The 16,804-nt window shown below is 45.5% G+C and overlaps 1 protein-coding gene across 1 annotated transcript in view; it reads left to right on the top strand.

Annotated features, from left to right (window-relative positions):
* The window catches only part of LOC142591615 (tartrate-resistant acid phosphatase type 5-like), a 92,905-nt gene that overhangs the window by 69,087 nt on the left and 7,014 nt on the right, over positions 1–16,804 (top strand). The window contains exon 9 of the mRNA XM_075703917.1: positions 4,131–4,278. Coding sequence (XP_075560032.1) covers positions 4,131–4,278 — 148 coding nt within the window. The remainder of the gene's footprint in view (positions 1–4,130; positions 4,279–16,804) is intronic.

Genomic DNA, 16,804 nt, shown 5'->3' with positions numbered 1-16,804 from the left:
GCTCTCCATTTGGATGGAGAAAATGATACGCTGGGGATACTACAGAATGGAATAGCGAACTGCTCATTTGCTACCCTTCTTGTAAGCGTCCGGCGTATTTGGCGATGTTCCCACAGCTTCTATGGAATGCGCTGAAGCTAGTAGATGGTTAGGGAATAAAATACCCATGCAAACTCTGGGCATACTGATTTTAGTGGTTCAAGATCGAGCAACATGTATAGCTTTTCTACATAGTAAGGCAGCTTCCAAAAACATAGACTGAAGTTGCTATGGGGTACTCAATTAAACGCGCACAGATGGCGAAATAACGGATACATGTGGGTCTAGAAGGACTTCCTTGCTTTCACAGGTAATTAAAGAGAACTAGTTTATGTGTTAAACTATTATTCAAGTTAATATTGGTGTATTTATTATTTTTGACAGTAGCCTCAGCGCCAACAAGCCATTGTCGAGGGGGTGAGAGTGGGGAAGAAGAAGAGGGAAACAAGAAGTACAACTTCAAATATATGAGATGGAAAGGTAACACATGAATGATTCCTTGCTGGACTAGTTGGTTCATTGCAACTTTTCTAACGGATGAGTTAAATCATGCATCTGAAAGTACAGCGAACACTAACGAACATAGCTCTTTTTCACTCGCTCTCTCTCGTCATCCCTTCCTTACGTTTCACACTGCTACATAAGTGGCCCATGAAGATCAGCCGCAAGAATATCAATATGATACCTTATTGCAATAAATGACAAGCGGAAATCACAAGATATAGGGCAAAAAAGCTCATGATATGATGGGAAACAGCAAGGCTGGAATGCCTGTACACAGGTAAAGAAAAAGGACACAACTTGCTGAAGAATTGTCAGCTAAGCGATGCCATTATGAAATCGGGCGTATAAAATGATACCTAACGTGTCATCTCTGTACTTGTATTGCCTATGCTTGCTAGAATGATATAATCACGGAGAGACGTATCCTGGGTGAAATATTTACATGTGTCAATGAATGTTCTAAATATTGATAACATTCTTAGTTTTCGTATTTTTTCTGTGTTTTTGGAGCATCTGGGCTACTGTTGCTTTGGGTTGTCGCGATTATTGCTCTACTGCCGAACAATGACACTGCAAGGATATGCTCGTAAAAAGAACAGGCTGGTGGGCTGGAGTTGGGATTACACAACGCGACGTACAGCCAATACAGGCACGCAGGACGTTTAAGCAGACAAAGATACAGCGCTACCACACATCATCATCATCATCAAAAACAACCTGGGTACGCCCACTGCAGGGCAAGGCCCTCTCCCATATTTCTCCAACTACCCCTGTCATGTGCAAATTGTGGCCATGTTTTCCCTGCAAACTTCATCTCATCCGCCCACCTTACTTCCTGCCGCCCCCTGCTACGCTTCTCTTCCCTTGGAATCCCGTCCGTAACCCTTAATTAGCATCGGTTATCTCTTCTCCTCAAGACATGTTCTGCTATGTCCATTTCTTTTTCTTTATTTAAACTAAGGTGTCATTAACTCGCGTTCTCTCACCCAATCTGCTCTTTTCTTATCCCTTAACGATATGTCCATCATTCTTCTTTCCATAGCTCGTCGCATCGTCCTGAATTTAAGTAAAATCCTTTTCATAAGCCTCCAGGTTTCTTCCCTGTACGTGAGTATTGGTAAGACACAGCTGTTATACACTTTTCTCTTGAGGGATAATGGCAACCTGCTGTTCATGATCTCAGAATGCCCGCCAAATGCACCCCAGCCCACTCTTATTCTTCGGATTATTTCAGTCTCATGGTCCGGATCCACGGTCACTACCTGCCCTAAGTAGACGTATTCCCTTACCACTTGCAGTGCCTCACTACCTATTGCAAACTGCTGCTCTCTTCCGAGACAGTTAAACATTACTTAAGTTTTCTGCAGGTTAATTTTTAGACCCACCGTTCTGTTTTGCCTCTCCAGGTGAGTGAGCATGCATTGCAATTGGTACCCTGAGTTACTAAGCAAGGTAATATCATCAGTGAATCGCAAGTTACTAAGGTATTCTCCATTACCTCTTATCCCCAATTCGTCCCAATCAAGTTCACTAAATACCTCCTGTAAACATGCTGTGAATAGGCTTGAAGAGATTGTAGTATATTGTAGCTCCCAGCCTGACGTCCTTATTCGTTTTGATTTTGTTGCTTTAATTATGGAGGGCTACGGTGGCTGTGGAGCCGGTATAAATATCTCTCAACATTTTTGCATACGGCTCTTCGGCGCCCTGGGTCCGTAATGCCTCCATGACTGCTGAGGTTTGAACTGAATCAAACGCTTAGGGTCGGTTATATTGTGCACATTCATCTATCACCTGATTGATAGTGTGAATATGGTCTATTGTTTAGTAGCCTTTACGAAATCCTGCCTGGTCCTTTGGTTGACACAAGTCTAAGGTATTCATGATTCTATTGGCGATTACCTTAGTAAATACTTTGTAGGCAACGGACAGTAAGCTGATCGGTGTATATTTCTTCAAGTCTTTGGCGTCTCCTTTCTTATGTATTACGATTATGTTGGCGTTGAGGTCATGAGGTATCGCGTATACAAGGTGGCCAGTTTTTCTAGAACAAGCTGCCGACCATCCTTCAACAAATGTGCGGTTACCTAATCCTCGCCAGGTGCCTTCCCCCTTTGCATAGCTCCCAAGGCTTCTTTTACTTCTTACGGTGTTACTTGTGGGATGTCAAATTCCTCTAGACTATTAATTCCTCCATTAGCGTCGTGGGTGCCACTGGTACTGTATAAATCTCTATAGAACTCCTCAGCCATTTGAACTATCTCATCCATATTAGTAATGATATTGCCGGCTTTGTCTCCTAACGCATACATCTGATTCTTTCCTATTCCTAGTTTCTTCTTCACTGCTTTTTGGCTTCCTCCGTTCCTGAGAGCATGTTAAATTCTATCCATATTAGAATTCCTTATGTCAGTTGTCTTACGCTTGTAGATTAACTTTTAGATTTCTGCCTGTTCTATTCTAGTTGTAGGGTTAAAGGCTTTCATACATTGAGGTTCCTAATCAGATCTTTCGTCTCCTGCGATAGATTACTGGTATTCTGCTGTCTAACGAAGTTACCACCGACTTCTATTGTACACATGTTAATGATACCCATAAGATTGTCGTTCATTGCTTCAACACTTCAACACGCTAACTCTTCCTGAGTTACTGCTGAATATCTGTTTTGTAGCTTGATCCGGAATTCCTCTATTTTCCTTCTTACCGCTAACTCATTGATCGTCTTCTTCTGTAACAGTTTCTTGCGTTACCTGCTCACGTCTAGGATAACTCGAGTTCTTACCATCCTATGGTCAATGCAGCGCACCTTGCAGAGCACGTCCACATCTTTACCATTAGGTTTTACCATAAGGTACCATTATTTAACACAGTTGTTAGTAGCACTTTGTCTTTGCGTTGTGTCAACATAATGCTTTTCAACAGTATTTTCGCATAAGATTGCGTAGTCGTCATAGTGGCTTCTCGCATCACGTGTTTAGGCGTTGACTTTTGCTTCCCTAATGAGGATTGACTGTCGGGTTAGCTACTTCATGTACCATTAGGCGCCCATCATTTGTAAGATAGCACTAGAACAGTGTGTTCCTGCTTGTCTCGTGCCGTGTGGTCGCGCTATCTTTGTCTGAACGACTCTTCTCAGTCAGGCTAAGATTCGACACAGTTACTACAAAGTGTAAGTAAAAAAGGTGTAAGGCAGACGTGTCGGTTCCGGCTTAGTCTGAAGTATTTATGTGGTATAACTGCTTGAAACATCCGTGAAGTTTATTTATCGCCCGGCAACAATCTCTTAGAATTGAGGCTTTATAGTAAAGTGAAGGTACAACGGGATATAACATAACGCAAGTGTTGTGTGTTGGTTCCTGTAAAGTAGAGTTGCTAGTCCTTCTGTTCCTGTCTATGTGGCCTTGAATTGTAGATAAGCTTTTTCTTGAAGAGTATCGGGGTTCTACAATTAAACATTTACAAATAACTTGTCAAGGAAGCCGCAACTTTCGTTCCGGATCTTTGGTATTTACCAGTTTCGATCGCAGGAGATGTGTTTCATTGCGATACATGATCATTGCATGTGCTGCTGCCTCCGCATCGTCCAGAGCCCGCTATGTGCTGGTCGCCGGCCACTACCCCATCTATTCAGCCTGCTCTCACGGGACCACTAAATGCCTTGAGAGAGACCTGGACCCCCTGCTACAAAAGTACCGCGTCAACGCCTATCTGGCAGGGCATGACCACGACCTACAGGTGAAGTGTCGTCGACAAAACTTTTTGTAAATGTGCAATTCCAGGTCCGAGCATAGGCCCCCTATTCTCAGTGGCAGCCGCAACTGCACCGTCGGTAGAAGAGCGCTGAAGAAATGTAGAAACAGGGTCTGATCAATCATAGAAATAGTTAAGAAGTATCACGAGTTTGAACAATTTGTCCCCACTGGAAAGAATTAAGCTTAAAACAACCGCAGGAGGCAGGATGCTTCACACAATTACGCACACAGTGAATACGTACCGAAATGATACAATCTGATGTGTCACAAAATACTTCTTTATTTTTATATGGGAGAGTCGCGGCTCAGATGCTATATTACCTATTTCTGGTTCTAACGCTTCTGCCATGGGTACAAAAGACTAAAAAAATAATGTGAAGAGTCTATAATATTATACTCTATACTACAGTAAGTGAACAATACGATATTACATCAGCAGCGATATTGTTAGCTGTTAACGTCTTGCAGAATAGGTATACTCCGGTACTAAAAGAAGCAAATTTTGTAATTAGTTCAGAACAGCGTTATCAAAGCCACCACCATTAAGAAAAATCTCGCATTATAGGACGTTCAATATAATTACTTGCTTTGGAAGAACAACGAGACAATTTGCATAGTTGTACACTTCACCGAGTTGTCTCATAAAATGTTATTCTTAAGGTGGCATGAGAGGCAGAATTCACTGAACTACGCAGTTCGTACGCAATTTCTAATCCAAAAGGCACCCACGCTGAGAATTGTGCAGCCGAAGTTGCAGCATATTTTACCTACGGCGTCGTTTGAGAGCGAGAAGGAAGCAACGCTCAGATTAAGCGAAATAAAATGAAAGTGTGGCCAGCAGCTAGCATGATCGCACAACATGCTTAGGCAGTAGAGGGCACATTCTTACAGCAAATCACTGCACGCCCCTATTGGACAGCTTCGTTTTCTAGGCATTTCCTACAGCACCGATGAACGCCAGCATACTCACCCGTTCACCACACCACCGTCAAAAAAAATACAGTGGAAGTTTTCCTCTAGCAGCCGTCGTCTTTATCGGCTACCTTTTATATATTACTTTATCCTGCGTGTGTGTCTATGGCCTCATGCTGCGAGCTGCGAGATTAGAAGGAAATAGAAGAGGAATAAGGAGCTTCTTCGGCTCCTGCCATCGGTCCGGACTCGGTCAGATATTTCGCTCGCTGACTCACAGATTGTTATAGCTGACCTAACCTGCGTCCCTATAACGGCGTGATCCGGATGTGATTGCGTCATAATCAAGGCAACAAACTTGATACCGACAACCAACGCAGGGGGCCTCGCCATGGTGAAGATACACGTGTCGTCTTTTTGGTCACAAAATTCTGCCTGGTTTACTGAGGCTGACGCCATCTTCGACCTTCGGCATATTACATCGCAACGCGTGACGTTCGTCCACGCTTCCTCAAGACTTCCTACAGAGGTGAAGTTGAGGAGTCCCAAGACGTTGTAGACGCACCCCACGATATCAAACCCTATGGCCACTTCAAAACGTGGTGTTGCAACGCAAGTCCATATCTGTGCGCTGACACCTCACGTAACATTTCAACAATCATGAGCTCAGCGACCCTCGGCTGTCTGAACTACTACATCGTACGCGGTGGCTTCTCAGTGACGGCAGGCTGGATCCAAACAGCTCCCTGCTGCGTGAACTGTTCCTTCAGCGCCTGTCGCAGAATCTGGTGGTCGCCTTGGCACAGCCGCCAATCTCGCAGAGCTTGCTAACCGTATCACTGACTTTTCAGCGAGATACTGTGGCAACAAGAACCGTTCCGATGTCGCACCTCGACGAGTGGTAGTCTCGCCTTGAGCAAATGGTTGACCAACTTGCTTAGACCATTACTGCAATACGGTCATTGCACCGCCATCGCGAGTGCGACAGCGATTGCCCTTTAAGATTCCTTAACTGGTGCAGCTCCCGTTCTTGCCCTCGTCGCGGCGCCTATGGCTGGTGTCACCACCGATTCGGTGACAGCGCACGTCAGTGCCGTTGCAGCTGGCCGGAAAACATGCGACAGAGACACTGATCGCGGCCGGGAACTTGCTCTATGAAAAACCGCCTGTTGTACGTCACTGACATGATTGCTGGACAACGATTTCTCGTGGACATAGTGCAGAGGTCCCCGTCATTCCTGCCAGCGGCTAGATCGCAAGTGTAAAACAAGCTGCAACAACCACACAAAAAACGCTCCCCTTCAAGCAGTCAACAGCTTTTCTATCAACACATATGGCAAGCGCTCCCTTACCATCGATTTGGGCTCCTGACGCAGCTTCAAATGGGGTTTCATTGTTGCCGACGTAAGTATGGCCATATTCGGCGCAGATTTTCTGACCTACTTGGCCTTTAGCTGACCTCAGCGCTCGTCGCATCGTGGACACGACGATTAGGATGTCTGTACAAGCCGTCCTTGCGCCCATGACATCAACGAGAAGAACAGTAGCACAGACACCATCATCTGCGTTCACCTCAACTCTGTTAGACTTCACAGCCATCACTAACCTTCCAAATTTTAGTTGCCAGTACGTCACAACGTCACGCGTAATGTTGTCAGCATAGCTCCCCCCGCCAGGGTTCTAACGATCTAGAAGCCTCGTTGGTGCCCGCGTCGCAATCACAAGGAGAGAATTCGGCCACATTCTGCAACTGGGTATCACCCGTCCTTCGCCGGGCGATTTGTCTTCAGCTATCAACGTGATAGCAAAGCGTGACCAAGGGGACTGACGGTCGGGCGGTTACTACTGTGTGCTCAAGGGGCCCACTGTCCCTTATCGCTATCCACTCTTGCCTCACATTCATCACTTCGCAGCCAACCTAGCTGCAATGGTAATATCGAGCAAGATGGAAGACGTCCCAAAGACTCAATTTGTGTTACAATTCGGGTCATTGAGTACGTCCGCATGTTGTTGCGGCTTAGAGACGCTGCTCATTCATTCCAGAGGTTTATCAACAAGGTGGCTCGGGGACTCGCTTTCGTTTTGGGATTCGTCGATGACCTCCTGGTGGCTAGTATTTCTCCTGAGTAGCACAGAAACCTTTCGCGCCTATAGTGTCGGCTCCAGGAAGACGGCCTTCTCATCAACCGCACAAAATGTGTCTTTGGCATGCACGACATTGAGTTCTTCTGACAACGCGTTAGTCCCGAAGGAATCGGACCATTGGAAAAGAAAGTTCAGGCCTTGATCAGTTAACTCGCCCAGCGACACTCCGAAAGCTCCTTGATATGCTTCGGCTGCTCAAATTGCATCGCCGTTTTCAGCCCAACATCGCCGGAACTTTTATACAACTGAGCGAGCTTCTAAAGACCACTAAACCTCTGTCCGCTTTACTGTCCTGGATGTCCGACGCCGCGGGGTCCTTCCAAACTGACAAAAGCGCATTGGCAGATGTCACCCTGCTGGTCCATATGTTGCGACAACGCGAGTTTTTACCGGCTGTCGGCGCCGTTTTGTAACTCAAGTCCACGTCCTGGTGCCCACTTACGTTTCTCCCAAAGAACCTGAAACCTGCAGAAACGCGCTACAATACATTCGGTCGCGAGCTGATTGCGGTATACTTGCTCGTTCGGCAATTGGGACATTTGCTGGAAGGAACAAGCGTTCAGGTCCTCACCGACGTTTACTTTTTGCGGTAATCACAACACTAATATCGCACGAGAGATACGGCAACTCAATTTCATCTCCTAGTTTACCCTGGACATACGAAGCATTGAAGGCCCAGTCATCGAAGCCGTAGATTCCTTCTCCCGTACTGACGCAATATTTATTTCGAAGTATTTGCCACGGCACAGCGCTTAGACATCTGCCTCCGAGGCCTCGGGACCTGTGCTATGTCATTAGCGCTGTCTTTTGCGCCGCTCACTTCACCACTCGCGACCTGTCAAGGAGTCGAATACGCCCATTCGTCCCGATGCAGCGAGCGTCCTGTATTTTATCTGTTCGCTTTGTCTCTGCACTGTGCGCTGCTTAACCCGAACACTATGAGGACGCACATAGCTGTTCAACATTGAAGCTGCTTCAGGATCAAGTCGGTTAAACTAGTCGATCTTGCTGCACTGACGCACTCTCTTCAGAGCAGTCACTGCGAAAAATAGTTCGTTGCTAAGGGGGGGGGGGGGGGTTAGTGATGTCCAAGCAGCGCCCGATGCGGTTCTGTAAGCAAGCCTCAAAGTACGAAACGAACAGCGGCTCAAGTGCAACTGTCTGTTAAAATTCTCGACGACGTTTGTACGTTGCGCAACTTTATTAGAGTACATTTGTGTTAACTGCAAGACGAAGGCCTCACTCGCAGGTCTGTACTTGCCCCTGACCTGCTAGCTGATTCCTAGTTATGCCTACAAATTTACTGATTTCATTACCTTGCCTATTTTTCTGCTGTTATCGACAGCTCTTCCTTGTTCATAGCACGCGCTCTGTTCTTCTAATGGACCACCGATTATCGGCCCTATGATTTAAGCGGCCTGCCCAGCTTCTATGTTTTCACTACCCACCACTACACCAGTTTGCTCTCTGATCTAAACCGCTATATTCCTCTCTCTCTCAGCGCTAGGCCTAAGATTTCTCATTCCATCGCTTGTTTGAAGAGTCCTTAACTTATTCTCAAACATCTTTCCTAACCTCCAAGTTTCTGCCCCATATTATAGTACTTGAAGTAGAGAATGATTGTACACTTTTCTTTTGAGCGACGGCGGTAAGCTCTCGATCACGATTTCTTAATGCAGGCCGTATGTACTCTGGTCCATTTCTATTCTGTAGATTTCCGTATCATGATCAAGGTTCCCTGTAAGTAATGGACCTGCACAAGCTTTCATCTGTACACACTCTACAGACGGACTGCTGATCATGAATTGTTGTTTGCTTGACAGGTTGTTCAACACTACCTTTGTCTTCAACCTGCTCGTACACTTGCTAGGTTAAAGTCTAATTATATGTTGCAAGGTATCCCCAGCGTTGCAGAACAGGACGATGTCATCGGCAAGCTGAAGGCTGTTGAGATGTTCGCTGCTTATGATCGCGCTCAATCCGTCCCAGGCTTATAGATTGAATAATTATAAGCATGCAATAAATATAATGTGACAGATTGTGTCGACTTGCCCAATCGCTTTCTCGATAAGTATTTTCCCATTTTTGTTCAGGTGATTAAAACACGTGAAGCTGGAACTATCACTGAGGCCAAGTTGAAGCCTTAGAAGCTGTCGATACGCGCGCTGTGGCTGAAGATAAAAATGGAAGTTACACATAGGGTAACTTAAATAATTTACCATAAGTTAAATAATAACCACGCCCTTGATGTGAAGTTTGTTCAGTCCTTCTGTACAATCCATACGATATACACTTATATCGCTAATCGCACACAAATGTCTGGGCTTCATCCAAACGCACTGAATGAAGTGAAGGCTGCATATTTTGAGCGATCTAAATACTGATCTTGCTGATATGAGACGTTTTGGTGACCACGCTGTGTGTTTGTATCTGAGGGCTAAATTGTATGCGTAGAAAATGTTAGCTGGAACTACACAAAACCGTGTAATAACGGTTTGTGTGCTCTGTAGTACTCTCCAGCTATATGACGTATTGCTTTCTTTTGCAGTAAGTGTAATCTTTTTGTGTTTGATAGTGACGTGATGCCCCAAACAAGATAAGAGTAGCTCAGTTGAGAGGAAAATAATGCATTATACTGCTGTAGTTTGACACTATTCGGAAGTCAAAATTGTGATTTTGCGAAGAAACCTACGGTTTTGAAAATTCGGGCAAGGAGATGGTTTATATGTGCACCCCACGACAAACTGTTATGAATGTAAACTCCAAGAGTTTTGACAGTGGCCAGAATCTCTATGGCGGAATTATCTAATACTAGGGTGTCTATTATTGAGAAGTTTAATTCGTGTAGTGAAAGCATGATGGATTTTGCTGTGTTTACATTTATTTTTGATGAATTCAAATTGCACCACGTGCTAAGACTTTTGAGAACCTCGTTTACATCACTAGTATTACGTAAATTCTGTGAGAGGATAATAGTGTCGTATAATATGTGTTTTGTTAATATTTATGATGATACTTATATAGAGATTGAACAGTAAGGTACCTAATACTCTGTTGTGGAACCCCTGTATTCACGGGTTTACATGAAGGTGAGTAGTCATTGATTTTTACACAACATGCGATTTCCGAGGCATGATGCTATGAGAACTAATGGTAAACCGTGAGCACCATACAACTGTAATTTGATTAGTAGTCTTTAATGATTCAGTCGATCGAGCGCCTTCGATAATTCTATGTATGTGCCTATGACTGATCGTTTTGCCTAGAATGCTCCCAGAAGAAAGTCTTTCTGAGTTAAAAGTGCAAGTTTTGCGGAACAGCCACTACCAAAGCCAAACTGGGCATCATTAAGTATATTGAACTTATCAGTGAACTTCATTAATCTTGTCAAAATTATTTTTTCTAGGCCATCAGTAGCAATGGGTAATATGGAAATTGGTCGGTAATTAGAAAAGTTAGTTTGTCACCTCAAGTTTCAAGTTCCAAGTTTCAAATTTTATTCCCTTGTCAATTTCATTTGGAGCATCCAAACATACATTGCCACATCAGGAGGGAGGCAAAAGGCTGTGTATGCCTGACAAGGCCTACCCTCCTGGTGGTGACAAACAGTGCATGTGAGATGACAACAAGCTTTCTTTTAAGGTAACATTAAAACCGCACAAAAAAGGTTCACAATTCTGTACAGTACATAAATAGTTTGACATAGTAATTTTTGAAATTGCAGCTGTGAAAAGAAACAAGAAAGAGAGCACAAAGAAAGCAATATATAAGTAAACAACCGTTATCTAGCAAGGTTGCAAATAATCAGCCTCATTAAGACTACAGTAGGTCAAAGTTGTGTGTTATGACCTAAGTAATAGATTCATAACTCTTTTCTTGTAAAGTATATTACTTGGGAGTTCGTGTTGGCGTTTCGATATCTTTGCTGTCATTCAAGAAAGTTATAATGTTATGTTCAAAAGTGTGAAGCCCATAGTTAGTTCCAACCTCAGAAGTTCTGCGAGAGACATATCGGAGTTCATAAAAAGCATCAGGCCGTGCAACTGAACAAAAGCTAAGGTTTGGTTTGCTGTGGACCAAGCAATGAGCCTCTATTGCCTGTCCAAGTGTTATTAACTTATATATGTTAAGAAGGCCCAGTGGTCGCCAGTATTCTCGTGTACTCGAAGTGTAGAGAACATTAAGGATTGCTCTAATTGCTTTTTTGTAGGATAAATAAGGAGTTTAGGTTTGTAGACATTGTTCTACCCCATACAAATAAGCAGTAGTGGAGAAATGACTGGATAAGGGTAAAATTTTGTTGTTTTTTTAGCCAGGTTGGCAGAAGAAGCCTTAATTTATGCATTAGTACGACTGAGCATGATATGTTGGAACGCAGGTAATTAATATGCTCAGTCGGGGTGAAATATTCACTGAAGACCACACAAAGATATCGTGTAGACCTCACACGTTCAATGTTTTCCCGTCTTAAACTGAGGACACGCTTGAAGGTTAGAATTTTATTTTTAGGTTTGAACACTATAATTTTGTATTGTTTTTCACATTTAGCTGAATCTCATTGGCATTTATCTATAATAATAGTTAAGAGAAATATCTATTTGCATTTGCTATAGTGTTCGAGAATTCATTACCGGAGAAAAATATGTTAGTGTCATCTGCATGCAGAACTTTATCAGCTGAGCTAGCTACATTGATACTATCGTTATCTAAAGTAGGAAAATTAAGGGCCCTAAAATGGAGCCCTGTGGAATACCTGTATATATTGTGCCAAAATTTGATGGAACACCGTTTACAACTGTGCACTGACCCGCCGTGGTTGCTCAGTGGCTATGTTGTTGGGCTGCTGAGCACGAGGTCGCGGGATCGCATCCCGGCCACGGCGGCCGCATTTCGATGAGGGCGAAATGCGAAAACACCCGTGTACTTAGATTTAGGTGCACGTTAAAGAACCCCAGGTGGCCGAAATTTCCGGAGTCCTCCACTACGGCGTGCCTAATAATCAGAAAGTGGTTTTGGCACGTGAAACCCCATAACTAAAAAAACTGTGCACTGCATTCTTGACGATAAATAGCCATTAAAAGCTCCAGAGCAATACCTGTTATTCCATAAAACTATAGTTTACGTAATAATGTTTCATATTTAATAGTATCAAACGGTTTTTTGAAGCCTAGGAATAACCCAAATGTAATTAACTTATTTTCAATATTACTACTAATTTTGTTTTTTTATTTTGATAAGTTCCATTTCAGTGCATCTTCCATTCTGGAACCATAGTGATCAATTATTATTGCTGCTGTTTTAGTGAGGTAAGATGTTATTCGACTCTTGATAACGTTTTCTGAAATTTTTGAAAAGGAAACAGATGAAACTGAGATTGGGCGCTAATTATTAAGATCATCACGTCTTCCACCTTTGTCGATGACACACCCCGGTGCCAGATTTAACTGCTGCTGAAATATCCCTTTTTCTAACCTTAAGTTACATATGGTGCACCACGGTAGGTGCAACTACATCACTTATAGATTTCACTGCTTCCACTTTAATATCGTCCGTTCCAGTAGAAGAAATATTCTTCAGTTGTTACACGTACTTCTGCATCTCATATGGCGTCGTCGGCTCGAGATAGAGTGAACTTACGCTTAGTAGTTCGGTTAGAGTAGATGGAAGGCAACGAAGATGCTTCACATCGAACAGAGGAGTCCCACAAGGTTCGGTTTTGGCTCCTCTTCTCTTCAACGTTGCTCTAATACCTCTAGCCTGGCAACTAGATCGGATTCCAGACGTGAAGTTCTTAATCTATGCGGATGACGTCACTTTGTGGTCCGTGCATGAAGATATAGTTAGACAAACTCAACAGCTTCAAGAAGCCCTTGATGTTCTGAACGTTAATGTTCTGGATTTTCAACGCGGCTCTCGGATTGACAATCAGCCCTATCCAATGCCTCCCTGGGAATTCACCAGCATCACAACTAATAAACCAACGAAGTTACGACGCAGCGAAACAACAGGCATTATTGACGAACACAATATCGTCGATGCATCATGCGCTAACACCTGCAAAATCTATACGGATGCTGCCATTCTCCCAGACGGCGGAAGGACATCATTGCTGAGTACTACACATAGTTTCATCAGAAGCCACTAGAGCTATTTATCTACGGAAGCCAGCGCTCTAGTAATGGAACTTCGAGCCATCCACGACGCTGTGCAAGATGCGACATCTAAGCTGCCTACCATCAAGCAACTAGACATCTTCACTGATTCTTTAGCGGCTATTTAGGAATTCACGAAGGTTGATAAGGCGATGGAAATCTGCGAGACAATACACACTATGAATAGTAAAACCGCTACTTGCGTCAAGGTACACTGGATTCAAGGCCATTCAGCGAATCCTCCCAACATTGCTGCTGGCAAGTAGGCACATTGCCCTCTTAATCCTGATCGTCCACCTATTCCCCTCCCACCTCAATCCCTTTACTCGCGCCGAGCCCGTAAAAATTTTCTTTGGCAGGACACACGCGCTCTTATCCCACGCAATGGAGCAGCTCACCGAGTTCATGAACGAATGCTGAAAGACGAGCACCATCCCGGAAGAGTGGAAGACGTCAACGATCGTTTTTATACCAAAACCAGGCAAACCACTCAATGCAGACAACCTCAGGCCGATTGCACTCACATCATGCGTCGGCAAACTGATGGAGCACGTGGTCCTAGACCTTCTCAATGAACACGTAGAAAATCGGGACGAGTTTCTCCACTCTATGTTTGGTTTCAGGTCACACCTGTCCCCCCAAGATGTACTCCTTCAGTTAAAAAGGCAGGTGATGCAACCCGAAAGTCCTGCGGACGCTCGCCGATTCTGGTGCCTCCTGGACCTCGACCTGAAGAAGTCCTTCGACAATGTCGCCCAAGCAGCGGTGCTCGAAGGCCTGACCCAACTGGGTGTCGCAAAAAACCAAGCATACCAATACGTCCGAAACTTTCTCACCGACCGGAAGTGCCGGTTCAAAGTCGGCAAGCATGAAGCTGACATTATAGAGCTGGGGAGCCGACGCACGCCGCAGGGATCAGTCATCATCCTTTTTCTCTTTAACGCAGCGATGCGCGGGCTCATGTAACTGCTGTGCTCTATCCCTGGGCTTCACCACAGCCTCCACGCTGTCGACGTCACGTTATGGGCAGCGGCGGATGATCCACAAGCTCTTCAAGATATCATGCAACGCGGCATCGACGTCGTACAAGCTTATGCGGAGTCGAGAGGCCTGACGTGCTCACCGGAAAAGTCCGAATACCTCCTTATCAAGCCCGCCAGAAGTAGCTGTACAAGGGGATTACCATGGAGAAGGCGCTTCCTTGAACTTAAGGTCGGAGAACTTATCATCCTGGAGCGCCCCAGTATCAAAATATTGGAGCTAGACTTTCAGAACACGCTGCGCTGCGGGCTCATGTTAAAGAAACTCCAGAGGGCGACCAACTACACACTACAGCTCATTCGCCGGGTGGCTAATCGTCACCACGGCATTGGCGAGGGCGATCTGCTTCGACTTGTGCAGGCCTACATAACCCGCAGAACCATGTACTCGACACCATATGTCAAACTCGCCACCACGGATTTAGCCAAATTAAACACAATGATCAGACGAAGCACGAAGGTAGCCTTGGGCCTTTCGGACTACGCGGCCACCGCAAGGCTAGAGGCCTTGGGCATGCATAACACGATCGAGGAGCTCTTAGACGCTCACCACACAGCCCAAGTCCATTGTCTCGCGCTAACCCCGGCTGGCCGCACATTCCTCCGGAAGCTCAGTCTCGAGGCTATCCCCGAGGTTACAGAATATATGACGATTTCGCGAAAGGTCAGGGGGCATATTTATGCCCCACCTCTACCGCGCAACATGGACCCCGAGTTTCATCAGGGCCGTCGGCAGGCCCGTAGTGAAGCCATTTGGCGAGGCTACGGCTTGCAAGATGAAGTAGTCTACACAGACGCAGCCAGACACCCTCGCGGCGACCTAATGACCGCGGTGGTAGCGCATCACAACGAAGGATTGATAGAACATACAACAATCACGGCTGGCCGAGTGGTGGAAGCGGAGGAAACCGCGATTGCCATGCGGAAGCGAATACATGCGGAAGCGAAACCGCATGCGGAAGCGAATACCGTCATCAGCGGCAGCAAGCAGGCCATCGGCAATTTCCTCCGTGGTAGAATTTTCAAACAGGCGTACCATGTCCTCACACAACGCCCCCTAGGCGGCTTGAAAACCCTCGTGTGGACCCCCGCTCATGTGGCTGTGCCCGGCAACGCGTCGGCTGACAGTTTGGCTCGAGATCTCGCGCGCCGAGCCTCGTCCGCGGATGAGGACGGCGTGACTGAGGAGGAGAGACATCAGGAACCCTGCTAGACTTATTATGAAATAGCCCATCGGTATCGCTTGAGACGTCACGCGCTCCCACCACCGGCCAAGCAACTCGATAAAACGCAAGCGGTCGCGTTTCGGCGACTTCAGACAAACACATACCCACACCCAAAATACATTAACAAAATCACAGGGGGCAAGGAAAGCGACCAATGTAGGCTCTGTTCAGAAACAGGAACACTCACACACATAATGTGGGAATGCACCTCGCTCCCGTTCTCTCATCCCCCCGTCAGCAGCGAGACTGACTGGACAGCCTGGCTCAGTTCCGGGGACGTCGACCGACAGCTTGAACTGGTGGAAAAGGCCAAGCAGGCCCAGGGCGTTATTTGAGCCCAAACCCTCAGCCACGTCCCCCTTCACCCTTCCCCCTTTCAATAAAGTTTATCACCACCATCCCATCGTGTGTCTGCTCCCTCCCCCTTCGTTTTACTAGGGCGGAGGAAGTTGTGCTTAGGAGGCTTCGGGCCGGGGTGACCCTTACACCGGCTGTTATCTCAAGGTGGAACTGGTCGCATTTACCACTGGGTGCTACGTGTCCAAACTGCTCAGTTTGTGTGATGGAAGCAGATACATACCACCTAATATGGACATGTACTGGTTAAAAATCGGAATGCTCGCGTCTCCTACTGCAAGCCGGCCTCCGCTACAGTGTGACAACCAGCTATGACCGCTGGATATATAATAATAATAATAATAATAATAATAATCTTTATTCAGTATAGTTAAAGCAGCATACAAAACGGAAGCGCCGAAGCCACAAGAGGGCTTGTGCGGCGACAACCGGCAGCCGCGGCAATCTAAGCGCCACACCAGAACTCCATCAGAAGCTGGTTGTGCATTTGGCACAACCATCACACATTATCAAAGATGCACTGATAACATCACTACATATTAAAGGTTCTGTAACGCTTGAACAGCAACTCTCAGTGTTTTGCGGGTGGACAAAGAAAATACATCGTCCGGTAGTTGATTGAAGATAGCAGGAACATAATAGCGTATTGTTGCTTTACCGTAGTGAGTGCGCACTCT

Source organism: Dermacentor variabilis, chromosome 8 (assembly GCF_050947875.1).
Source record: "Dermacentor variabilis isolate Ectoservices chromosome 8, ASM5094787v1, whole genome shotgun sequence".
NCBI classification, from domain to species: domain Eukaryota; kingdom Metazoa; phylum Arthropoda; class Arachnida; order Ixodida; family Ixodidae; genus Dermacentor; species Dermacentor variabilis.
The sequence above is the reverse complement of the archived record's forward strand: the minus strand, read 5'-3'. Positions and strand labels throughout refer to the sequence as shown.